General features: G+C 39.1%; 1 protein-coding gene across 1 annotated transcript in view; it reads left to right on the top strand.

Annotated features, from left to right (window-relative positions):
- The window catches only part of C2H9orf135 (chromosome 2 C9orf135 homolog), an 88741-nt gene that overhangs the window by 11674 nt on the left and 49416 nt on the right, over nt 1–27651 (top strand). Inside the window, exons 2-4 of the mRNA XM_041733432.1 lie at nt 8755–8863; nt 19153–19271; nt 20790–20858. Of these exons, the coding sequence (XP_041589366.1) occupies nt 8755–8863; nt 19153–19271; nt 20790–20858 (297 nt within the window). The remainder of the gene's footprint in view (nt 1–8754; nt 8864–19152; nt 19272–20789; nt 20859–27651) is intronic.

The following is a 27651-nucleotide window of genomic DNA, read 5'->3' as shown; positions in this document are numbered from 1 at the left end:
TTGCATGCTTAACTGACAGAGCCACCCGGCATTTCCCAAAGAATGTTTTAAATATTGAACAGTTAAAGGATGGAATTTATTTATTTATTTATTTATTTATTTATTTATTTATTTATTCATTCATTCATTCATTCATTTAAAAGATTTTATTTATCATGAGAGAGACAGAGAGAGAGGCAGAGACACAGGCAGAGGGAGAAGCAGGTTCCTGATGTGGAATTGGTCTGCATGAGGAACATGATGCGGGACTTGATCCTAGGACCCCAGGGTCATGACCTGAGCCAAAGGCAGATGCTCAACCACTGAGCCACCCAGGTGTCCCAGTTAAAGGATTTTAAATGCAGACTCCTGGCTTATTTGGAAGAACAGTTTTTAAGAACTTTGTAAGTTTGTTTGAATCCAGTTAGTTCCAACTGATAAATAACTTCACTTTCAATTCATCATAGACAAAATTCTGCTAGATTTCTTTATTTTTTTCTCCTTTAATAAATACCTTGAATATCACTTTGAGACTGCTATAGTTACAGAAATCAGAAACCCTGGGAATTTCTGTTTGACTATCTCCTTAGGCAGACATTTGCTTGAATGCTACTTAATGCATTGGGAGCATCTAACAATGGGATGAACTTTGCTGCAAGGCTCAGCTTTTTTTTTTTTTTTTGATTGTATTTATTTATTTATGAGAGACACACAGAGAGGGGCAGAGACATGGGCAGAGGGGCGGGGACCCCGATGCAGACCCGATCCTGGGATCCTGGGATCCTAGGATCCCAGGATCATGACCTGAGCCAAAGGCAGATGCTTAACCACTGAACCACCCAGGTGCCCTTAGGCTCAGCTTTGATAGAACTTTTTCTGAAAAAGATTTTCTTGAATTTTCTCTCTTACTGTTTGAGATCTAAAAGTTGCTGGCTCTTCTAACATTTCAGGCCCCAAATTTTGGGACTCTCTCATTTCCCTTGCATATGATGTGATCTGGGGATTAGAACTTCTGACTTTGCCAAAATTTTAGTTTGCTTTTAATTTTTCCATTTCCTTTGTTGCATTTTGAAGGATTTCTAGGAAGGCATGGGGAAAATGCTCATTTGTATAACTATGTTCATAATGAAAGAATACTTAAACTTTAGATTCTATTTGTGAAGAAAGGCTTGTTCATTTGTTTCAAATGTGAATGAAATGAATTACTTTGAAACCAGAAAACCTTGTAATATCTAGTCAATATGCATTGCTCATGAGTTCACAGAAGTGTACATTAAAATGGGCCTTTAGCTCATGTAATAAAGTGTTTTGATGTTATTCTAGAATGGTTAATTGAAATTATTTAAACCAATTATTAAATATTATGACTCTAGGAAAGGAGCTCATACATGTAATCAGGTGTTTGCCTTTTGTTTTGCAGAGGGGCAAACTGGTCTTCATGCCATTCATGTGAGATATATGGTCAAGGTTTTCTTTGGACTACTGTAATTACTAATGTAGAATACACTTAAAAAACTCTGTCTTTCGTCTTACTCTTCCACGTTCCAGAGTGTCTTTGGCCAGTTGATATAAGTTGATTCTGGAGGGGAGGATCAAAGAAACCCTGAGAAACACTGTAAGATTTTAAGATCATTGAGATCCAGTTGTAGAAACATGGAGTAACGGAACATCCTGATCCTGGTTTGACCAGCACAGTCCTGGTTTTCACCACTCCCAGGGTACTTAGTACCTCATTTCCCTCTGAAAGTGTTCCAGGTAGAGTAATCAATTATAGTGTCACTCTGTCTAATACATGTTCCTTCAGCTGTTTTCAAAATCATGTGTTTGGGGCAGCCTGGGTGGCTCAGCAGTTTAGCGCCTGCCTTCGGCCCAGGGTGTGATCCTGGAGACACAGGATCAAGTCCCACGTCAGGCTCCCGGCATGGAGCCTGCTTCTCCCTCTGCCTATGTTTCTGCCTCTTTCTCTCTCTTTCTCATGAATAAATAAATAAAATCTTTAAAAAAAACAGAAAACAAAAACCAAAAAACAAAACCAAAAACAAAATCATGTGTTTGGCAGTTACTCAGACTGAAAATACATATTTAACATTTAAACTGTTTAGACACAGGCTCCCACTATAATAATATTTTTTGTTTCCTCCCAATATTCTCTGTAGGGCCTTCTATTTCTGAAGATTTTCTATGATGAAAATCCATAATAATGATGGGTCTTATTTACATGCCCCTCAATATATGTCCAGTGAAGAAAATGACTTCACTTATCTTTTGTCAAATGATTTTCTTTTGAGGCTTCAAATTCTGTGGTTTCGGGTTATAGATGCACAAATCATATATGGCATGAGACATTGAAAATGAAAGTCCCTCTTCATAAGTTTGAAATGTCACCATTTCTCCCAAGGACATAGGATTTTCTTTATGACTCTGCAAATATGTCTAAAAGTCTTCATTTGTCAGTTTGATGAATGTGCCACTAAATAACATTAGCTTGGCATGTAAATCATTTTCCCATGAAATCTTTAAAGAGCATTGTCAAGTGTTTCTTTGCAGTTTTTGATTCTATTCGTTTTATGCTTCTGAGGTGTCAGGAAATATAGCTGACTCTCTGGGGTAATTTTCTTTTAAAGTTCTAGATAGCAGATGTTTATAAAACCTAATAGAAAAGTTATCTTTCTCTTCTCATGTGGGTTAGATTTATATCAGAAAATACAATAACTGACAGAGTAGTGAACTACTTTGATAATTCTAAAATTTAAAATTAATATATTCTTCCATCTGGAGTCTTAACTAAACATTTTCAACATCTTTGAAATCTGCAAAGAAAATGTGTCTCTTGTCAAGTAACTAGAAGCTAGAAGGGCTGGGATTTTCATTGTTCTCATGTCAGATATTGCTCTGACTCACACCCCCATTGCAATCAGTGTAATGCATATGTATGTTGAGAGCTTTCCCATTCAGCAAGTAGATTTATAATTCCTCTGGAGACAAGTTTTTGTTGCAAAGGACTAGCATCTCTATATGCATAATCACTCCTTCTTCATATGTGCTTTTGCAGAGTGAGCCTAGGATGCTCTTTATTTTTATGGACACAGTTGAAAGCCTCTGCTTTCAACATTTACATTAAGGTGACAGTAACACAATGTAAGAACATTCAATCAATCAATCATTTAAGATTCAATGAGCATTTATGTGTTAGACTAAGCTAGGCATTGAGATCACAAAGATGAATAAAGAATAGTTCCTGTATCTAATATACTCCTAGTATAAGGAGAAGGCAAATTCATTAATACATAATTATAAAGAAAAAATGTGAAAAGTGGAGCAGCGAATAAGTTTTATTGCAAACCCCTACTTCATTTCTCTCACATAGATGTGGGACCACAGAAAGTGAGGGTAAACTTTAGTGTAACTTGAGTGTCACTTGGTCCACTAGAGAACACCTTGGTCCCCTTTCCTGCAAGGAGAATCCTATGGCCTATCCCACCCTGTCCTCCACGGGGAGTTGGACCACTGTGGCTTGGGGCAGCCAAGGGAAGCAGGTCCTTGCCTGAGGCTGCTCTGGACTCGAATTTGTTTAGTTCTGCAACTCACTTGAGGATTCATATGTGTTTTCTCAAGGGGGGGGGCTTGCAGATCCAATTTGTTGTGAAATCATCTAACTCTTATGATAGGAAACCCAAGCTCCCAAAGGACTCCAGAAACAGATTCAGAAAGTTCTTTCGACAAGGCATTACTTGGAACTACATTAGGCCTAAAAAGATAGGAAGAGCAGTATTTTGAGGGTTCAGGTGGTTGTAGAGTTGGTGGCAGGAAGTTATATACCAGCTGTATATATCAAGCATTTGTCTAGAATGGGACCTGCTCATGCTATCTTTGACCTACTAGATTCTATTGACTTCAGTCCCCTCTGAAGCAGTCTAACTGGCATTTTTGACAATAGGGTCATAGTTCCTAACTCCTTTTTATACAGTTGGCAACTCTGATCCTGTCCAGTCAGTCTTTCCCCATTCCCAATTCTATTCATATTCATAGTATCTCTCCCACAACAGGGTAGAGAATGCAAGTTTCCTCTGTTGTAATTGAGGATTTCTTACATAAAGATTTCTTACATAAAGAAATAGTCACAGCACTCAGCTCTGGCCTTGATAGATGAAGATACTAAGCAGAAGCAAGGTTGTTTGTCAAGGAAGATTCTGGTATTGATGGCAGAGAGCCCTGTGGACCCTTCTCCCAGCAAGAAGGTCAGCCAGTACCTGCATGCTTGGCATGGAAGACACAGTTCTTTGTTCAGTCAGCAGCACGGAATACCTGTATTCAAGCAGCTTTGACCTTGAACTGACTGCTGAACAGCTACTGTCAAATTTATGTCTGGACAAATTAGTATCTGCAGAAGCCAGTCAGTAGACTAGACCAGTGCTGGTCAACAATGACCATATTACTAATCCAAGGTGATAAGACTAACTGTAAAGACAGTGTAACAAGTTTTTGGTACCACTAAATTTACTTGGTTTAAAGGACTCTGAGGTTGTTTTTACTTATCTTTGGTGTTAGAGGTCTTCCTATTAAAGGCAGTAGATGATTATTTTATTTTTAGTGTTTCTGTCAAAACAAAGTTGTCGATTTTATGTTGGTTCCACAAATCTGGGGGGAATGTTTTGCTACTTCGTGAAAGAGGTTTGAGAACCACTGATCTAAGAGTCTGGTATACACCTGCTCCCTGGAGCTTTCTTAACCTTGATGGTTTTGATATTTTGAGCCAGATCTGTCTTTGTTATTGGGGGGAAGATTATTCTGTACGTGGTGGGATGTTTAGCAGCATCACTGGCCTCTATCCACTGGATACCAGTAACAACCCACCCCACCCTGATACAACAACTAAAAATATCTTGAGACATTGGCCGATGTCTCAAGATGGGTTGGGGTGGGCTGGGTTGGGGGCTGTGCTCAAAAAGTTTGAAAGTTACTGCTCCAGAGACATTGTAAATTTTATTTTAATATTTTCTCATAATGGATTTCTATTGCAATAGATGACAGATTATTGCCAGTTGTATGGTGACCATTAATAAATTCAGGTAGCAAGGAGAACAAGGCTATATAAAGTATATGTATATATATATATATGTATAAAATATTAGAAAAATATATTTTTTACTTCATTATATAATACCTTGATATATGTCTCATAAAGATGCTGTAGGGTTTAATTGACATTAAAAAATATTGAAGAGGGATGTCTGGGTGGCTCAGCGGTTGAGCCTCTGCCTTCAGCCCAGAGCGTGATCCTGGAGACAAGGGATTGAGTCCCGCATCAGGCTCCCTGTATGGAGCCTGCTTCTCCCTCTGCCTGTGTCTCTGCCTCTCTCTCTCTCTGTGTCTCTTATGGATAAACAAATAAAATCTTAAAAAAATATTGAAGAACACCCAACTAAGTATACAGTAGATAGACACAATATTATTGCACTTAATATTTTGCATTTACATGTCACTTTTCACTTGAGACTCTCAATCCATTGATTCATTTGTTTCTTCACTGTATGATTCTCAGTTCATCTCAGGGAAACTGAGGCACAAGCCAATGTTCACCTGACATAATAGAATCAAGGAATTAATTAAGTCTCTCATTTTCTTTATAATACCCTAATCACTTTTACTATATTTTTATACATATTAAACATGAGTTTAGTATGTAATAAATATTTATTTTTACATTTTACATTATATTTTATATATCTTATAATTTTTTAACATGTGTACTTCTCTTTGCTAGGCTGGCAACCTCTTAGAAGTAGGGGGCAACCTCATAGATGTAGGGGCAGGTACCTCTCAGAACCTGCAGACCGTGGGCACATTTATGGGCAACTGGCAGGCATTAGGAGATGCCAGTTGTATTAGTTCAGTTCTCCACAGAAGGTCTTTCATTATAGATTCATGTTTTCAGTGCTGGACTTTTAGTACTGATATTGCTATAAGTAAAGGAATGTATCTGCATCTTTTGTAATAATCTAGTTATAATACAACTTAAAATAGTACATTCTGACTTTCATGGACGCTAATTATCTTTGCCTTCATGGGATCCTTCCTCCATTAAAAGAAAAGTTAAAAAAAATGATAGTTTACAGTTGCTTTGACATAAAGATGGATACAATCTAAGATGAATTATATTCTTTATTTGCTGATTTAAAAATAGTTAAAACACTCTGTGTACCCTGGCAGTGTGCCCATGGTGAATAGTAGAAAAGTGAGCACTAGGATCACACATTGAAATGTTAACTGTGCTTTTCCTCATCATTCTTATGCTCCCAGGGAGATAGTCTGGTTTTATTGGCTCAGGAAAGAAAGACCCAGCAGTCAACAAAAACATAAAATTCTTGACTTTGAGGTTCAAAAGCTTGGGTCTTAGGATGATACCATAGATTTGGAAGAATAGATGAAGGGCAGGTTTACCTTGTCCCATGGTAGATGAAGAGTTCATGGAGGGCACCAGAGAAGTTGAGAATGTGTGGGTTTGTCTGGGACCCCAAATTGGAATGAAGGCTTTAGAAATTCTCAAGCAAATGGGACCTATCACTGTCTAGCCCTCCATTCCCAGGGTAATGGTTTTGAACAGAGGGGTTTCTCTGTGTCCCCCAAGCCCAATGTGGTAGGGACATGAAACCTTCTTGATGGGCCAAACAGCTCAAGGATGACATCTGTTTTCAGGAAGCCTGAGTGGAGAGGGACAAATGAAATTTCTTGGTGGCCTAGATAATGGCACGCTTATGGCAGAGTGCCAGTCTAGGCAAGAGTCTGTGTGGCAGGATCAGAAGGGTGTAGCAGAGATTTGCATGGATCCATAAGGAGGATGAGGAGGTTTCCATCAATGTCCACAGGGAGAGATCGTGACAACAAAGATGGATTCTTGACATTGTGGCACCATACAGTCACCTTGAGAGTTGGAAGAGATCAGAACTGACCCAAGATTAAGGTTTTTCCATCTTGGCAATATGAGCACTTGGAAAAAAATTAAGTACAGTTTTGGAAAAAATAAAGTTGTAATTTTGTACACCAGAGTTTTTAAAAGGGATTAGTGTTCACTATACATTGTGATACTTTACACTATTTGGAAGACTTTCTGCTTTTTTTTTTCATTTTGCAAAAATCTTATTGGTATTTTTTTTTGTCCTCATTTTACACATGTGGAAATGGAAGTGCAGAAAGGTTAAGTGACTTGCTGAAAGTTACACAGCTAGGACATGAGCAATGACTTAAACCCACGGCCTCATTTGCTCTATCACTTCTGGTTCTTGATGTTGGTCAGTATTCCCCCTAAGGACTTAAGTGAGAGCTTCCTTTGAGGCTCTCAAAGAATGCTGTTATGATACTGAAATGCTTTTAGTGTTTTGCAATTTAATGCTCAGATGTGGGGAGGGTAGAGGGTTCATATGCCTGAGCTCTGCCAGCTCCACCCTGGACTCCTTTGCTGCTGTGTTCTATGCAGTGTTTTGCTCTCATCTCAGAGGTGGAGAGGCAACGATGTAGCTTGAATGCAGAGCAGGAGCCCGGCCCCAGTACAGTAAGGTGAGGTGGAGGGTCAGGCCCTAAAGGGCCTCCTGACTTAGAGTAGAGTGACCCATCCAAGGTGACTGGATGCTGTTCTGCTTCCATGACCTTGTGTCCACATTGTAGAATTTTCTATTTTGTTTGTATCTCTCACCAGCGTGTGAGCTGAGGGAAGGGACTGCATCAGGCTTGGTCTCCATTGCATTCCCTGCCTGCCATGTAGTAGGTACTTGAAATATTTGCTGAATGAATGGACAGTTGGGATAGGTGGCTAGATGGCTAGATGGATGGATGAATGAACTTGGGGGTACCCCAATATCCTTTACACAATCCAAGCCCTGTTTTCCTTTATAGGAAATGTTTGAGGGATTTTTGAGTTCAGCTTCCTTTATCTCGCCCGAGAAAGCTTTGTTAAAAATAGCTACTTCTGCTGCAGGCCACTCCACTTCCTTTTTCCTTCCCTCTTCCCGAATCTCTCCTTTATTATTATTTCTATACACTCTTTTAGTCAAGACATTTGGAATATTTTTCCCTCTTCTATTTACATGTTTTTCCAGCTTATGTTTAACTTTCAGCTTCCTTTAAACCTTCTTAAAAAAAAAAAGATTTATTTATTCATGAGAGACAGAGAGAGAGGCAGAGACATAGGCAGAGGGAGAAGCAGACTCCCTGTGAGGAACCCAATGCAGGACTCGATCCCAGGACCCCAGGATCATGACCTGAGCCAAAGGCATACACTCAACCACTAAGCCATCCAGGTGTCCCTAAATCTTCTTTAGAAACAAGAAGCACGTGTCATAAATCCATATGAGCAGATACTTTGCTCTTTCTCATTTTGAAAAAAAAAATTTTAATTAAAATTCATGGTAGAAAAAATTACTAAAGGCAAGTTGTCTTTCTAATTTATTACCATGTCTTATTTTAGAATTTACTTTTGGTAACTAATCTACATTATTAAATAAAGTTCACTTCATTGGAGTCACTGAGTAATTGCTGTGTTGGATAAGTATTGTTCTTGTGATAGTTTTATCACATGTGCTAAATTGTTTTTAGGAATTAGCCTCAGTGTTACATGAAAAGAGATGAAAAATACTTTATATATCCCACATCTAGTGAATTTATAATTAAAACAATGTCACAAATATAGTAGATTTTCATTGGATAATTTAAAAAAATTTTAAAATGCAATACATGATAAATAAGCTTCATCCCTTAACAGATCCTAATTTATTTTTTAAGGCACCATAACAGAGAAGCTGATCCAAAAGATTATGATATAGAGGGTCCTGAGGAAATAAAAAAGCTGTGTAATTCAACATACTGTCGACTTGGAACTGACGAACCCCCTGTAAGTAGTTGCTACTGATTTCTTTAGATCTGGAATCTTCCTTCTGGTGAAATGTGGAAAAATAAAAGGAGGAGCGCCATTTTGGTGGCAACCCTCATATGCTGTGTTGGGTACTTAAGGCAGGTTACTTAGTCACTGCGTGCTTCAGTGACTTTACCTGTAAAATGTGCATGTCATAAGGTTATTGGAGAAATTAAATGAAATAAAGCAAATAAAATGGTTAACTCAGTGCTTGGCACATGGCAAGTGCTCAGTAAGTTATTTGTGCTGTTTTGATGGTATTGCTGCAGCCACAGCATTTTGTTCAATGTTTCCTTTAACCTTCAATAACCCTGTAAAGTAGGTGGTATTATCTCTGTTTTACAGAGGAGGCAAAACTCCTAGAGGTTACTCAAAGTCACACAGGGAGTGGAAGAGTGAGAGTTTGAGTCTAGTTCTTTGATTTGAAGACCTTTGTTTTTGTCGTAAAGTAGTAGTTGTTCATTATTAAAGAGATTAAGAGGTATGTCCTGGAACTTAGAGGACATAAAGTCCAGTGTATGACACATGTGAAACAGCAAGGCCCATCTGCTACAGGATTCCATGCCTAAAGCAGCACCCAGCTGGGAAGGTGAGAAGCTTAAATCTAATGCAGTTAGCAGTTTTTATTATTTCACTGGACTGGAAAATTTCATAACTAAAATGAAATCCTTCTCAAGATTGAGGGGCCTAGAAAAGTTATGGGACTTGCCTAAAATTCCCATTAAGCAAAAGGAAAGAACTAGCCATCCATGTGGAATGGAAGAGGCAGCTTGATTAAAAATGAAGTTGCTTCATGATTACATCCTACTAATGTAATAGGATCAATTCAATAAGATGGTTGCATGAACACTGCCTCATTTCATCCTCTGGACAATTCTTCAAGCTAGCACTGTAAGTGACCACACTGTATAAATGGGGAAACCCAGGCCTGGTGATGCTTGATCTCTTGTTCAAAGTCAAACAGCAAGAAGGTGTAAGAAAAATTAAAATCTATTTTCCCCCTCTGGTTCCAGAGTCTAACATCTTAAATACTTCTCAAACTGTCTCTTGGAGTGCAAATTATTTCACTCCCAGCCCAGGGGCCTTTTTACCCCCCAGCATGCATCCTCTTTGCAGAAAATGAACCTCATTATTTTTTTTGCTCCGGCTTGGGCATGCATATGTGTTGGGGCATTGGTATCTTTTATCTGTCACCTCTGTTTTATTTCCTGGATTATGTCAGCACACATGCTAGCTAGCTCCATTCCCATCTGTGTCCTCTCCTACATGTCTTTTGAGCATTTTTTGACATTTTGCAATATTGCTGCTGAGTGGTTGTTTTTTGTTTGTTTGTTTGTTTTTGTCCACTAGCATTTCCATTTCACTGTCTGTAGTTCTCCAGAAGCCCTTAAATGCTGCTACTGTGGCTACCGTGAGCATTGCTTATTTGTAACAGGATTTTAAACAGGCCTTTCTTTGTCTGCATTCTGGCTGAGACTCCAAAAGGCCACAAACAAATCCATAGTCCCGTGTTCCAAAGTGAAATATTAGGCCACTTAGGCAAAACCCTCAAAGATGGTGTCCTTAGGCCAGTACTCACCTGAAAGGATTGAAATCCAAGAAACCAAAAGAAGAGTTTGAGAGTAGAAACAGGGTTTCGAGAAGGTATACTGTGAGTCTCACCTGCCTGGTGAAGTTATAGATATAAAGCTCTGGTGATCTGTCCAAAGTAGCAGAGCAGAAAGAGGAGAACTAGCTACATTGGTGGGACAAGGATAATTGAATACTCAGGCCCAGATGTGGCTTTTGGGGATTGGATGTGGGCTATGTAGAAGAGAAAGATGACAGAGAGCCATTTTAGAACCTGCCCAAGAGCCCCTCATATAGGGATGGGAAGGACATTGACTGGATTCCCAGGGGCTGAGGTAGGATGGTTAAGTACAGACAGTGGCATCCTGTGTCATGGAACATAACCAATGGAGGTTTTCAGAAGGGATCTCAAGGTCTACAGAATACCCTAAGATAGTGAACTTTGAATATCCATCAGTTCCAGAGAGGAACAGACATCAGACATGCCCAGAGGAAACCAAAACAAGATTATACTTCCACCTTTCTTGTAGTTACCTCTCTCCTTTCTCATATCCCCACACTCACATCTTAAACCCTCAAGAAGCCAGAGGAGTTGGAAAGAAGTTTAAAGGGGACAATTGAGACAAAGCCAACTGTGCCTCCTGCTTCCCTACTGAGGTACGCCAGGCCAATGCTGACCCAAACTACAAGAAAGAGTCTCATTTCAAATACAGTTTTGACTAGTACATGGTACTGGGTATTTTACTTACTTCAATAAGACTCCTCTTGGGACAGAAGTAACCAGAAAGTGTTTTATATTATCTGAGAATGGCCACAGAAATCCTGGTAGTTGTCCTAGATTTTATCAAGGAGCATAAGAAAGAATTTGCCTCTCCAAATGTCTATGGCTGGGCAATGATGGAGGAAGAACAGGTTTTCTGATTGTACCTCCTTACAAGCCTCACTTGTTCAGTGAGCTACTTCCATTTGTATATAAAAGAGCAGTCCATTCCCTCCATCCCTACCTGTCCACTTCCCTTAATTTAGTTTTCTTCATGCTGTTTAAATCACTGGATAGATTTAAGACTTCCTAGTTGTGAATTGTCTGCATCCCTTGGCTAGAATGCAAGCTCCATGAGAGGAGGGACTTTGTTTTGTTCTCTGCTGTATTTCCACTTCCTAGAATGGTGCCTGGCACAGAGCAGGTCCTCAATAAATACTTGTGGAAGGAAAGAAGAATGAAGGAAAGAAAGAAGGAAAAAGACAAAGAAGAAAAGGCAAGAAGGAAGGAAGGGAAGAAAAGATGAAAGGAGGAGGGAAGGAAGAATGACTATATTCCACAAATATATATATTGAGGCCCCATTATTTTGTTAAGTGCTGGGGTAAGAAACATAATTCAGAACAAGGTCACTGTACATTAGGAACTCACAGGCTTGTGGAAAAAGTGCAAGTGTACAACCACAGTGACAGTGTATGATGGATGTTATGATAGAAAGAAGAAGATCAAGATGCTGAGAGGGGCACCTGAACTGGAATGGGTTGAGGGGAGGATCAGGGATGGCTTCCTAGTGGAGGTGGCCACAGCAGCCACAGCAAAGCTCTCCAGCTGAGTCTAAAGGAACCATCCTCCATGGAATCTGAAAACATACCAGTCAGGTTTCAGTAGTGGCATAATTGAATTCCTACCCCTGTGGTCCTCAAGGCTTTAGGAGACCACATGGGGCTGTGTGCATGTGCATGCAGTTTCACAAACGAGCAGTCATTCAAACTACTGACTTTCTCTGATTGTTTTACTAGTCTAAGCAATTACAGGAAATAGTATGTTAAACTATAGTATTTTGTCTTGGTATTTTGTTTAAACTTTATTCAGACACTGCTTAACTACACCAGAGTGAGTCCCATGCAAACTAAAATGTTCAGGAGCACTTCTATCATTGTTCCTTCATTTGTAAAGTCCCTCACTGAAGGGTCCTCATAACACTACCAAAGGCTCTGTCCCAATTGGCATTTAAGGCTGCTATTGAGGAAGGAAACTTCCTCAAAACTGAGAAGAATTATGTACAGGGTACATTTGATACTATGTCATAGAAGATGAGAACTTGTCAGACATAAAGCAACAAGGAAAACCATGAGTGGTTTTACCAAACAGATTTTTCTTATACAGTCAATGGATCAGTGCCAAGGCATTTTTGGAACTAACAGCAGAATGTGGAGGAGCAAATTAGGCTAAGATTAGTATTAATAGCATTACAGTTATTTTGGACTTTAAAATGGTAAATAAATGAACAGTACAAAAGTACGCTTACATTTTTTTAATGAGTTGCTAAAGAATAGCCAAGTAGGTCTCAAATATGAGCTTTGTAGTGGATGAAAATATGACATTTAAAAATTAATGACCCTAAAAGGGATATAAAGGGATATAATTATACCAGATCTGAGAAATTCAATTATCATTTACTTAATTGGTTCAGGTTTTTTTTTTTCTTTGATTGACACATAGTAAAATAGTGTTTTGGCCATAAGACTGTAGTTACAGATGCTTCTTGCGTTCAGATCTAAGTACCTTAAAGAGACATATGGATCACATTTTTGTAAATGGAATAATTTTAAATGCCATTGGAGGAGAACCACTTAAACCAGAAAAAAGAAGATGTTTGGGGCTTGTGCTTAGTGGAGTCAGGGCCTCCTCTTGCTTATGGTTTCCATGATCGCTGAGCTTGGAGTTGATGCCACTGATCCCAACATCCTTTCAAGGATCTACTTTGAATCATCTTTTCCAACATCAGCACAAGTGCATCTGCCTTGCTGTTTTGGGAATTCTGTATAAATTTAGGCCAATTGAGTGTACTTTCTGTGTCTCTTGATGCAGCCATGGGCTTATTGATTCAAGTGTGTATCTGCTCTGTCATTTCTAGGGATCTGGGACAGGAATGAAAGTAGGCATCTGCCATTTTGATCCGATCACTTTCCTTCACAATTCTTTTTCTATAGAATAGTCATGCCTCATTTAACTCTTAGAGAAACTAGATTTTAATTTTTCAGTATATCAGTTTGCTGAAGCATGTTCACTGTTATGTTGAACAAATGGCACTCAAAAGACGGAATCACACAGACGCACACACACCTGTATTCTTTGTCTCCACTATCTATTCACCCTACTTTGTAGAGTGAGTTCTTTTTTGTACCTCTGGATAAAATATTGTGCAGATTTTATAATTCTTTTTTATGATAGTCACACACACACACACACAGAGGCAGAGACACAGGCAGAGCAAGAAGCAGGCTCCATGCACCGGGAGCCCAACGTGGGACTCGATCCCGGGTCTCCAGGATCGCACCCTGGGCCAAAGGCAGGCGCTAAACCGCTGCACCACCCAGGGATCCCAGATTTTATAATTTTTATGGTCACTCTCTGATCATAACAAGTTTATTGGTCCCATTTCAATAATTAAAGTATCTCATCAAAATGATGAATTTCACTTAAGGTGAAAGATTTTCTCTTTCTCAGCTAGTCTGCTCCAGGCTAGGAAGTCTGTAGAGGGAAGTGTGTCTGTGTGGGGAGGGTTGGCTGGTTTTCTAGTTCTTCACTTGCTCTGTTCTTTCCTTCCTTCAGATAATAAGACAACTAAAAGGCCATCTTGTGATTATTCTACTAGTATTCATTAGTTAACTGAGACTGTTTTGGTTAAAAGAGAGTTTTGATATCTGAGATGATTATAAGAAAAGATAAAAAAAAACAGAATGAAATAATTTTTCTTATCATACTCTATGAGTTCCAGTTGTTCAAAAATAATGATAGAGAGGGAACTGAATGGATTCTCTGAGGTCCTTTAAATAATCTGTATATGGAACTACTACTGAGTTCTCCTAGACATGAAAACAGAACCAGAATTTCCAAGAGCAAAACTGCTGCTGAGAAATAACAATCATCCTTTTTTAAAGACAGACTTTCTATAAGTCTGTATATTACTTGTTGATGATTATGACCTTTTGGCAAGGGCACAAAAAAGCTACAGTTGGTAGAGGAAGTGCTATTTAACGCGGTAAAATAAAACTCTTCAGTTGTGAATGAAGATCTAATATAATAGATGCCAACTTCTTTATTCCAAAGTGAGATGCTAAATCTGTCACATAGAACAGGCAAAGCATTTGGGGAGTAACTGATTCCAAGCCTCTTGGTCTGTCATCCACCTTGAAGATTAATAAAAGAAAGAAAAGGTTGAAATTGAAGAGACTGGCTGAGAGTATTTGGAATTTGGAGGAGTTATTTGGAGAGAATTTCCATGCTGAGCTCCACTCCCTTTCCCCAGGGGATAAGCTATTTCCTGATGTAGTTGGGGCCTTGAGGATATTGGGCAGGGAGTATGAGTATTACCCTGAAGTTGGGGAACATGGTTGACTGAGGTCTGATTACTCCTGAAGCAGCCCTGTGGCATCACAGAGGGAACTTGACCCAGAACATATCTGTACTTCCTTCAGTATGCAACAGAGGAGTCTGCTTTCTAGGGGTCCTATAAGCAACACCAGAAAGAAATGTTAATTAGTGGGACGCCTGGGTGACTCAGTGGTTGAGCGCCTGCCTTTGGCCCAAGGCATGATTCTGGAGTCTTGGGATTGAGTCTCAGATTGGGCTCCCTGCACGGAGCCTGCTTCTCCCATTGCCTATGTCTCTGCCTCTCTCTCTATGTGTCTCTCATGAATAAATAAATAAAACCTTTTTTAAAAAAATAAATATTAATTAGTGATCAATTAAAATGAATCCTCTAGAGGTAAGTTATCCTCAGCAGAGTCTGGTTACCCTCAAATGTGGAACTTGAGGGGGAATTATAAATTTCTCTTTTCCTGCACCAGTCACTATTCCACTACTGGGATTTCTCAAATGCCACACAGAGAGGAAGAGTTCATATTGAAAGATTAGAAGTTGGAACTTTAAGAAAAATTGGTACTTAGGAAAATGGGGAATAAGAATGATGTTATGAGGTGAACTTCCTAAACACACATTAGACTTTTTTTATATTACCATTTGAGCCAAGCTAGATCTTATTATGCAAATTTAATGGAAGTTTTAGTGGTTATCCTGGGAGTTTGTGCTATGTTAATTTAGCTATCTCACAGACCACATTGCCAATCTCCAGTTTGTGATAAAAATATACACATATATGTATATATATGTACACACACGTATATATATAAAGCCCCAAAGACTTTTAAACATATGGCAGTGCTTTTATAAATTATCCACCCTTATGTCAGGTTATGAACATTTCTAGACCAAAGTGATTTTTCACATTAAAATGGTGTAGGATTAGGTTTGCCCACATGCAACAGGAACCACAAATCAACAGTGGTTCTTCACATAAGGTTTTATTCTTTCATGTAAAAAATCTGGATGATAGTAGGTCAGGACTAGTATGAAAGTTTGTCAGAAACCTGCTCCTTCCAGCTCTCTATCCTGCCATCCCTGTGCAGAGCCCAAGATGGCTGCCAGATACTTGTCTATGTCCACATTTCATGCAGCAGGAAAAAGAAAAACAGAAGCAGGACCTTTCCTGGAGGTTGTATAAATTACTTCTATTTATGCTCATTGTTCAGAATCAGTCACTGGTCATATTTAAGTATAAAGGAGACTAGACGTGCACTTGCTGTGATAAGCACCAGGTGTCATGTGCAAGTGTTGAGTCACTATATTGTACACCTGAAGCTAATAGTACGCTGTATGTTAACTAACCGGAATTTTTTTAAAAAGATTTTATTCATTTATTCATGACACACGGAGAGAGAAAGAGAGAGAGAGAAAGAGAGGCAGAGACACGGGCAGAGGGAGAAGCAGGCTCCAGACAAGGAGCCCGACTCGGGACTTGATCCCGGGTCTCCAGGATCAGGCCTTGGGCTGAATGTGGTGCTAAACCGGCGAGCCACCAGGGCTGCCCAACTAACTGGAATTTAAATAAAAACTTAAATTGTTTTTTTAAGTAAAAGAGACTAGAAAATGTCTGAAACACCAGGTGCCCAGCTAAAATTTTGGGGTTCTATTACTGATGAAGATGGGAGATCCAATATTGAGGGACAGCATTTGCCCCTGGCACAGGAAACAGGTTAAGAGTGGGTCCTGGAGACAGATGGCTTCTCTGATTCTTGGCTCTACCACTCACCAGGTTGCAATTTTGATCAAGAGTCTGAACTTTCCATGTCTTTATTTCCTCAGGTGTGAAGTGGGAATAATAGAATTTTCATGAACATTTGGTATGAAGACATTTGGAATAGTGTCTAGCCATGCGCTGTTGTTATGACGATTATCCAATGAGTTACAGCAACTCACTGAGCTATGGTCAGTCAAGCCTCTGGAGTTTGTTTACAACATTAGCCTGACACTTCATAGATACGGATCGATGAATGAAGGAGTCAGACTTGGATGTTTTGAATCGTGGAACATCTCCTTTCTCACTGGTCTAGCTGGGTCTAGCTTATTTTGTTTCAGCCTCAGTTTTTCCTTCCTTAAAATGAAGATGAACTATTCCAAGTGTTTTTCTTTTCTTTCTCCCTTCAGATCTACTTTACCCCCTTCTCAACTCTGCTCTGTACCATGGAGGCTGACCTTTATGGACAGCTTCAGTGAGCTTCCTTGCCTTCTGCCTTTTGGTTGGGATTAGTCTGTAAAAGGTACTGCCAGGTGAGCAGAGGTGGTAGGAGAGTTAGTTTGGACATTTATTCCTGTGGTTTTCTCTCTACAGGGCCATAGTTTGGCTCTGGTTATATGCTATAGACTGAATGTTTGTAACCCCCCCCAAATTCAAATGTTGAAATCCTAACCCTTAGGATGATGAAATTAGGAAGTAGGCATTTGGGAGATGATTAGGTCATGAGGGTGGAGTCCTCAGAAATGGGATTAGTGCCCTTATCGAAGAGACCCCAGAGAGTTTCCTCTGACCTTCTGCCATGTGAGGGCAGATGATGGCTGTCCCTCAACCAGGAAACAGGCTCTCACCAGGCACTGCTGAGGCCTTGGTCTTGGACCTCCCAGCCTCCAGAACTGTGAGAAATAAATTTTTTGTTGTTTATAAGTCACTCAGTCTATGGCATATGTAAGGGCAATCCAAATGGACTAAGATACTATGTGTCTGTTCTGAAACTCCAAGTGACCTTCTTGTTACAGTTATAGGCCTTTCTAGGTTCCAGTAGCTACTCTACCCTATGGCTCTCCACAATTGCTACCCTCGAGGTGCTTCAACGTTGTTGATTTTCTGAATGCTGAGAACACTTTTATAAATAGATCCTTCATTAAACCCTACTTGGTTCCTCATTTGATTGTTCTTTTCTTTCTGTAACCATAATTGATATACACAACACTCATAGGGTTGCTTTAAGTATTTAATGAAATAATGCATATAAAGTGCTCAATACAGTGTCTGATAAATTTAAATCCATTAATGCTATTATCTGTTTTTCTAACTCCTCATTATACCATTTGAAAATATCTTTGATTCATATACTTTTCAAAGATGTTAATTGATTATTAAAATATTTTACTGCTGAAATGATTGGAACATTATCTCAGGTTAATTTTTCAGTCAGTCTTACACATTAAAACAAAATGGTGCCTAGTAATTTTTTTCCAAAAGAAATGTCTTATTTTTAATTAAAGTATATAATATGAATCTTAATACAGTGTCCCTTACCATTGACTTGTGAACCTGGGAATCTATGAGAAAGAGTAGTTGAGCAGAGGGTATAGGAGTCAAAGCTGGGGAATTGGGTTGGGTGGCTGATGATTCAAGAGGCTGAGGTCTTAGAGAGCAGTTGTTAGAGAAGCCAAGGATCTTTAGAGCCATGGAGTAGACCAGGGAACCAGGGCCAGAGACTATAGTTAAAATTGCTTTGAATAGGGTAGTTTCCTAGTTGTAGCAGAACTTTATTATACCAACCCAAAGTGGACCAAAGGTGTTTGACTACAGCTATGATACTCTTACAGCTGAAGTTTTCAAATATCTAAACAGAGATTTCTCTCTCTTTTTAAACAAAATCTGATGGGATTAATATGATCTAGGGCTTCATTGGATGTCTTAGGGAAGTTAGTCTTCAGGTTTGCGGAAGGAATGGGTTGTCTTGGTGGTGGTGAGTTCTGCTTCTCTGCTGTGAACCTCCACACTTATGATCTTCTAGAGTTTAGAATGGGAAAAATATTGAATCCACAGCATCCATTTTTATTCATAAGATTTCCAAGATAGTACTCATGAGGCTTCTTCAATTGGTTTGAGTATATCTTAGAATTTGTAGGTCTTTCTCATAGTAATAATCACTTGATAATTTATTGAGTAATTCTCCGATAGAGATTGGATGATGTAGATAGTGGTGGTGCTGGTATCTGAGTCCGATGTGATTCATAAAGTGATTGCTACAAAGATTTCTTACTTAGGGAAGTTAAAATATACTAACCTTGAGAAAAAAGTAAAAAGCACAGAGTTAGTATTTAGTTGAATGCATTTCATAGAAACAACCGATTTGATTTTTTTATTTTCCAATAACGCATAGTAAGGAATGGCCATTTTCACATATTTATGATGGAATAGTTGAACTGCTATGAGAGAGTGCTTATTTTTTTTTAATGTCAACAGCATCAATAATTATAATCAGAATGTACTTCAACAAAAATATTTCAGTAACTGACCATTTTTGGGGCAATATATTTGTTTTTCTCATAATGTCATTTCTATTTTTCCAGGTTTGGATATCAGAAACACACGAACAAATGGCACAAGTTTATTTAAACAGAGAATTGGCTAACATAAAGAGAAAGGCTTTATTGAATGATGAAACAATGAGCTCTGGGATTATTGAAAGGTATCGTTGATACGTTCCTTTGGTAACAGAACATATACACGCAGGAAAGGATTTGTATGAGTGAGTAGTGAGGATGCATAGTGGCCCCAGATACACATGGGAGGAACACATTGATCAAAATGAACATATCTCAAGCTTCCATGCTTTCTGTTCATGCCATTTCTTCTGTCTGGAATTCCCTTTCCCTCAATTATTTGCCAATCAGCATTATCTATTCTGGATCCAGCTAAAATGTTACTTCCTCTTTATGCATTTTTTTCTGGTCAGTGTTCTATTTAGGTTTGAACTCCAACTTCACAATTTTCTTGTGAAATAGTGTCTACAGTATTCAGTTTGTCAGCTTATAGAATGGGAATTATAAAAGTATCTGCTTCATAGGTTGTTCTGAAGTTTAGGTGAAAAGAAGTATGAAATGCACATAGAAATATTACTTAATAAGCAGTAAGAATTAGGTAAGCTGTCATTGGTCAAGAGAAATTGCTCTTATATTCTTGCCCTCTGAGCATTTTGTTTATGTTCTACATAACAGTTGGACTACATTCTAATTATTTATATGTATGTGTGTTTCCTCCAAAATAGTTCTGTGAGAGTAGGAACTCTTTCTTACTCCTATCTGTAGTCCTGCAGCATGGTGCCCTGCAATTCCACGGAAAAGTCTTTCCATAAATTTTTGTCTTATGGTATAATTGTTGGAAAATGCAGTCAAAACAATGAAGAAATGCTGAATTTTTCATTTACTATTGGGACATTTTATTTTGCAAAGTGCATGAAAGTTGCAAACATGAATGTCCTTTAAAAAATTATCATAAAAATTCAGCCCCAGCTGTAATCACCCATGCATTTGTAATAATTTTCTTCATGGTTATACAAGTTACAATTGGAGGGAGGATTCAGAAACTGACCAATCCCATTAATAACTGTTGCTCCTGATAGCATCTTCTCAAGTAAATAAGTTTCTGACTACTCCCACCTTCATGGTTATTCTTACTCACATAATCAACAGTTGAAGCAAGTACTTGACTTGTTACTGCTGGAACAATTTGAATTGTACCCACCTCCAGCCAGTAATCTAGTTCATGCAGGAGCTCTGTTGACCTATTTTTTCCCCTACATTTAGCAGATATATCCTCAATTACAGGTACTATCAATTTTATTACTGCAATTATTAATATAAAACCACAAGCTATTTCCCAATACCAAGTGCCATCATTTGTTTGATCAGTCCAACCTAAAGCCATATATGACTACTGTCACTCCCTGTCTTAGCAGCCTGAACAACAAGATTATGAGCCAACTACAATCTAAATAGTACTTTCTTTGTACAGAACTATTTAATCACTATATTGTGTACCTGAAACTAATATGACGCTGTATGTTAACTATACTGGAATTAAAATAAAAATTAAAAAAAAATTTTAAAAAGAATGAAGAATTTCAAGCCCAAATTAGTTTTACATGGCTTTGAAGGTTTATAATGTCACCTGACATATTTTCTAAAAATTTCTGTCTTGTTTCCAGGGACACTGGATTGCCTGCTACAGGCTTTGGAGCTCTCTTTACTAGACATCCACCGGATCAGTACAAAATGTTAGTAGATCCTAAACTACTGCAGACTGCACAAAACGTTTCTTTTTATTTTTTCCTTTATCCTGAGAAAATAATTTTTTGTACCTTTTTTTTATTGGAGTTCGATTTGCCAACATATAGTATAACACCCAGTGCTCATCCCGTCAAATGCCCCCTCAGTGCCTGTCACCAAGTGACCCCCCGCCCACCTCCCTTTCCACCACCCCTTGTTCATTTCCCAGAGTTAGGAGACTCTCATGTTCTGTCACCCTCTCTGATATTTTCCACTTATTTTCTCTCCTTTACCCTTTATTCCCTTTCAATATTTTTTATATTCCCCGAATGAATGAAACCATATAGTGTTTGTTCTCCAATTGACTTACTTCACTCAGCATAATACTCTCCAGTTCCATCCACATTGAAGCAAATGGTGGGTATTTGTCGTTTCTAATGGCTGAGCAATATTCCGTCGTATACATAGACCGCAGCTTCTTTAGCCATTCATCTTTCAATGGACACCGAGGCTCCTTCCACAGTTTGGCTATTGTGGACATTGCTGATAGAAACATCGGGGTGCAGGTGTCCCGGCGTTTAACTGCATCTGAATCTTCGGGGTAAATTCCCAGTAGTGCAATTGTTGGGTCATAGGGTAGCTCTATTTTTACCTCTTTGAGGAACCTCCACACACTTTTCCAGAGTGGCTGTACCATTCACATTCCCACCAATGTGCAAGAGGGTTTCCCTTTCTTCACATCCTCTCCAACATTTGTTGTTTCCTGTCTTGTTAATTTTCACCATTCTCACTGGTGTGAGGTGGTATCTCATTGTGGTTTTGATTTGTATTTCCCTGATGGCAAGTGATGCAGAGCATTTTCTCATGTGCTTGTTGGCCATGTCTAGGTTTTCTTTGGTGAAATTTCTGTTCATGTTTTATGCCCATTTCATGATTGGATTGTTTGTTTCTTTGCTGTTGAGTTTAAGAAGTTCTTTATAGATCTTGGATACCATCTCTTCATCTGATGTCATTTGCAAATATCTTCTCCCATTCTGTAGGTTGTCTTTTAGTTTTCTTGACGGTTTCTTTTGCTGTGCAGAAGCTTTTTATCTTGATGAAGTCCCAATAGTTCATTTTTGCTTTTGTTTCCCTTGCCTTCATAGATGTACTTGCAAGAAGTTGCTGTGGCCAAGTTCAAAAAGGGTGTTGTCTGTATTCTCCTCTAGGATTTTGATGTTTCATCAAAATTTAGATCTTTTAGATCTTATATCCATTTTGAGTTTAGGAGAATGGTCTAGTTTCATTCTTCTGCATGTGGCAGAAGAATTTTTCCAGCACCATATATTGAAGAGACTCTCCTTTTTCCAGTGGATGGTCTTTCCTGCTTTGTCAAATATTAGTTGCCCATAGAGTTGAGGGCCCATTTCTGGGTTCTCTATTCTGTTCCATTGATCTATGTGTCTGTTTTTGTGCCACTACCACCACACTGTCTTGATGATCACAGCTTTGTAGTACAACCTGAAATCTGGCATTGTGATGAGCCTAGCTCTGGTTTTCTTTTATAATATTCCCCTGGCCAATCAGGGTCTTTTCTGATTCCACACAAATCTTTTTTTTTAAAGATTTTATTTTATTTATTCATAAGAGACACACACACACACACACACACACACACACACACACAGAGGCAGAGACATAGGCAGAGGGAGAAGCAGGCTCCATGCAGGGAGCCCAATGTCCACAAAAATCTTAAGATGATTTGTTCCAACTCTCTGAAGAAAGTCCATGGTATTTTGATAGGGATTGCACTGAATGTGTAAATTGCCCTGGGTAGCATTGACATTTTCACAATATTAATTCTTCCAATTCATGAGCATGGAATCTTTTTCCATCTCTTTGCGTCTTCCTCAATTTCTTTCAGAAGTGTTCTATAGTTTTTAGGGTATAGATCCTTTACCTCTTTGGTTAGGTTTATTCCTTGATATCTTATGCTTTTGGATGCAATTGTAAATGGAATTGACTCCTTAATTTCTTTTTCTCCAGTCTCATTGTTAGTGTACGGAAATGCCACTGACTTCTGGGCATTGATTTTGTATCCTGCCACACTGCCGAATTGCTGTATGAGTTCTAGCAATCTTGGGGGGGAGTCTTTTGGGTTTTCTATGTACAGTATCATGTCAACTGCAAAGAGGGAGAGTTTGACTTCTTCTTTGCCAACTTGAATGCCTTTTATTTCTTTTTCTTGCCTGATTGCTGAGCCTAGGACTTCTAGTACGATGTTGAATAGCAGTGGTGAGACTGGACCTCCCTGTCGTGTTCCTGATCTTAGGGGAAAGGCTCCCAGTGTTTCCCCATTGAGAATGATATTTGCTGTGGGCTTTTCGTAGATGGTTTTTAAGATGCTGAGGAATGTTCCCTCTACCCCTACACTCTGAAGAGTTTTGATCAGGAATGGATGCTGAATTTTGTCAAATCCTTTCTCTGTATCTATTGAGAGGATCATATGGTTCTTGGTTTTTCTCTTGTTGATATGATCTATCATGTTGATTGCTTCATGAGTGTTGAACCAGCCTTGCATCCCAGGGATAAATCCCACTTGGTCATGGTGAATAATCTTCTTAATGTATTGTTGGATCCTATTGGCTAGTATCTTGTTGAGAAGTTTTGCATCTGTGTTCATCAGGGAGATTGGTCTATAATTCTCTTTTTTGGTGGGGTCTTTGTCTGGTTTTGGAATTAAGGTGATGCTGGCCTCATAGAATGAGTTTGGAAGTATTCCATCCCTTTCTATCTTTTTGAACAGCTTGAGTAGAGTAGGTATTGTTTCATCTTTAAATGTTTGATAGAATTTGTCTGGGAAGCCATCTGGCCCTGGACTTTTGTGTCTTGGGAGGTTTTTGATGACTGCTTCAATTTCCTCCCTGGGTATCGGCCTGTTCAGGTTTTCTATTTCTTCCTGTTCCAAATTTGGTAGTTTGTGGTTTTCCAGAAATGCGTCCATTTCTTCTAGATTGCCTAATTTCTAACTTATTGGCGTATAGCTGCTCATAATATGTTTTTTAAATTTTTGTATTTCCTTGGTATTGGTTGTGAGCTCTCCTTTTTTCATTCATGATTTTATTAATTAGAGTCTTTTCTCTTTTGTTTTTAATAAGGCTGGCTAATGGTTTATCTATCTTATTAATTCTTTCAAAGAACCAACTCTTGGTTTTGTTAATCTGTTCTACAGTTCTTCTGGTCTCTATTTCTTGAGTTCTGCTCAGATCATTATTAACTCTCTTCTGCTGGATGTAGGTTTCATTTGCTATTCTTTCTCCAGTTCCTTTAGGTGTGAGGTTAGCTTGTGTAGTTAAGTTTTTTTCAATTTTTTGAGGGATGCTTGTATTGCGATGTATTTCCCCCCTAGGACTGCTTTTGTTGTATCCCAAAGATTTTGAACAGTTGTATCTTCATTTGTATCTCATTTTCATTAGTTTCCATGAATCTTTTTAATTCTTCTCCAATTTCCTGGTTGGCCCATTCATCTTTTAGCAGGATGGTCTTCAACCTCCATGTATTTGAATTTCTTCCAAATTTCTTCTTGTGATTGAGTTCCAGTTTCAAAGCGTTATGGTATGAAAATATGCAGGGTACCATCCCAATCTTTTGGTATCAGTTAAGACCTGATTTGTGACTCAGTATGTGGTCTATTCTGGAGAAAGTTCCATGTGCACTTGAGCATAATATGTATTCGGTTGTGTTCAGATGTAAAGTTCTGTAAATATCTGTGAAACCCATCTGGTCCAGTGTATCTTTTAAAGCTCTTGTTTCTTTGGAGATGTTGTGCTTAGAATATCTGTCATTTGCAGAAAGCACCGTGTTCAAGTCTCCCAGTATAAGTGTATTATTCTCTAAGTATGTTTTAACTTTGGTTATTAGTTGATTGATATACTTGGCAGCTCCCACATTCGGGGCATAAATATTCATGATTATTAGGTCCTCTTGTTGGATAGACACTTTAAGTATGATATAGTGTCCCTCTTCATCTTTTACTACAGTCTTTGGGATAAACTTTAATTTATCTTATATGAGCATTCCTACCCCAGCTTTCTTTGAGGACCATTTGAATGGTATATGGTTCTCCAACCTTTTATGGCTGTAAGCATCCTTAGGTCTAAAATGAGTCTCTTGGGATCCCTGGGTGGTGCAGTGGTTTGGCGCCTGCCTTTGGCCCAGGGCGTGATCCTGGAGACCCGGGATCGAATCCCACATCGGGCTCCTGGTGTATGGAGCCTGCTTCTCCCTCTCCCTCTGCCTGTGTCTCTGCCTCTCTCTCTCTCTCTCTCTCTCTCTCTCTCTCTCTGTGTGACTATCATAAATAAATAAAAATTTATAAAATAAAATAAAATAAAATGAGTCTCTTGTAGACAGCAAATCGGTGGGTCTTTCTTTTTTATTAGGGCTGAAACCTTGCGTCTTTTGATGGGATCATTAAGCCCATTCATGTTCAGAGTTACTATTGAATGATATGAATTTAGTGTCATTGTAATACCTATTCCATCCCTGTTTTTGTGGATTATTTCTTTAGACTTCCTCTTTCTTTTACAGAATCTTCCTTAATATTTCTTGCAGAGCTGGTTTGGTGGGCACATATTCTTTCATTTCTGCCTATCTTGGAAGCTCTTTATCTCTCGTCTATTTGAATGAGAGCCTTTCTGGATAAAGTATTCTTGGCTGCATGCTCTTCTCATTTAGTACCCTGAATATATCCTGGCAGCTCTTTCTGGCCTGCCAGGTCTCTTTGGAGAGGTCTGCTGTTAACCTAATATTTCTCCCCATATAAGTTAGGGATCTCATGTCTCTCGCTGCTTTAAGGATTTTCTCTTTATCTTTGGAATTTTCAAGTTTCACTATTAAATGTTGAGATGTTGAATGGTTTTTATTGATTTTTGGGGGGAGAACCTCTCTATCTCCTGGATCTGAATGCCTCTTTCCCTCTCCAAATTAGGGAAGTTCTCAGCTATGTTTTATTCAAATATGCTTTCTGGCCCTCTCTCCCTCTCGGCACTCTCTGGAACCCCAATTATATGTAGATTTTTCCTTTTGAGGCTGTCATTTATTTCCCTTAACCTTTCCTCGTGGCCTTTTAATTGTTTTTCGCTTTTTTCCTCAGCTTCCTTCCTTTCTATCAACGTGTCTTCTATGTCACTCACTCTTTCTTCTACCTCATTAACTGTCGTTGTTAGGACCTCCAGTTTGGATTGCATCTCATTTAATTGTTTTTTAATTTAGGCCTGATTAGATCTGAATTCTGCAGTCATGAAGTCTTTTGATTCCTTTATGCTTTTTTCCAGAGCCACCAGTAGCTTTATAATTGCGCTTCTGAATTGGCTTTCTGACATCAAATTGTAATCCAAATTCTGTAACTCTGTGGCAGAGAGTACTGTTTCTGAATCTTTCTTTTGTGGTGAGTTCTTTCTAGTCATTTTGCTCAGGCTGTATGAGGGGGCTCAGTCAAGAATATCAACCACAACCTAAGTAATTTTCACCCTAGATGATTCTGCTGAGGTCAGAGACCAGAAATTGAAAACAAAGATCAAAACGATATACAAAAAAGGACCACTAAAGTGAAAAACAAATTTTAAAACAAAGTAATAAAAAATAAAGGGCCAAAATCCCAAAGGAGAAGAGAAAAAAAAAAAGAAAACAAAGGAGAAGAAAATAAAAGGGGGCATCTGGGAGATGGTGGTGGTGATGAAGTTGTAGTGGAGGGAGACTATACTCTACCTGAGGGGCTCTAGAGGGTGATCCTCTTGTTTCTGAGTACATTAAGTTCTGTATGTTAAAAGATGCTCAGTCCCAAATTATATAAACCAGAAATACTTGTAGAAGGCCCCAAGATTGACCACCAAAGCATAAATGAGATAAAAGAGGGGGACAGAATGGGAATAAGGAATCTCAGAGAATGAACCAGCACAGTATACCACTTGGTTCTGGGTGCATGCTGGTCATGTTTTAGAAGGTATTAACTTCTGCCATTGTAGAACAAAATGAGACAGAGAAAACAAAAACAGAAAACAAACAAAAACATATCTTGATATCTCCCAAAAGTAAGTTGAGTATGTTGAAGGGAATCTAGAAGTGGAAAATATATCTAGGACCTGTAATTGTAGAAATATGAAAGTCAAAAAGGAAGAATCTTAAAAACGAAGAGATGGTAAAATATTATAGTTAAGGTGGGAAAGGAGAAAAAATTGGAAATTTACAGTCTGATAGAAAAACGAGTCTTACTGGAAAAAGGAAGAGAAAAAAATAGGAGGGGTATCCTCTCGTTCTATATACTGTAAATCCCTTGACTTTCCCTGGAGCTTTCCAGCGCTGCTTGGTCAAGAACTTGCTCTTCCCCTGTCCTTCCAGCTGGTCTTCTGGGGGAGGGGCCTGCTGTGCTGATTCTCAGGTGTGTGCACCTGGGGGCGCTGCCCCGCACCCTGCCAGGTGCACGGCTCAGTGGGAGCTGTTTGTCCTGTGAGGTCTCTGTCCCCTGGCGGCCCCACCCCTCCCAGGCACAGGGTGACACAAGGAAGAATAACAACACTGGCGGCAGCCAGCTCTCCAGCTCTGGAGTCAGCTCACCCAGTAACTACCGCAGTCTCCCAGTCCGCACTGGCCTGGATGCTCCGGGGGTGGGGGCACTGACCTGCACAGCAGGAGAGTCCTCGCTGTCCTATGCCCTCCCTGCCTCTGCCTGTCCCCGGGGGGAGTGCATGATCCTGGGCCGTGTTCCCCAGCACCCTGGGATCCGGGGCCTGTGCTGCTGGAATCGTGCTCCCGGCCTGCGGC

This window comes from Vulpes lagopus, chromosome 2 (assembly GCF_018345385.1).
Source record: "Vulpes lagopus strain Blue_001 chromosome 2, ASM1834538v1, whole genome shotgun sequence".
Classification (NCBI taxonomy): Eukaryota; Metazoa; Chordata; class Mammalia; order Carnivora; family Canidae; genus Vulpes; species Vulpes lagopus.
This window is presented reverse-complemented; position numbering and strand designations above follow the sequence as displayed.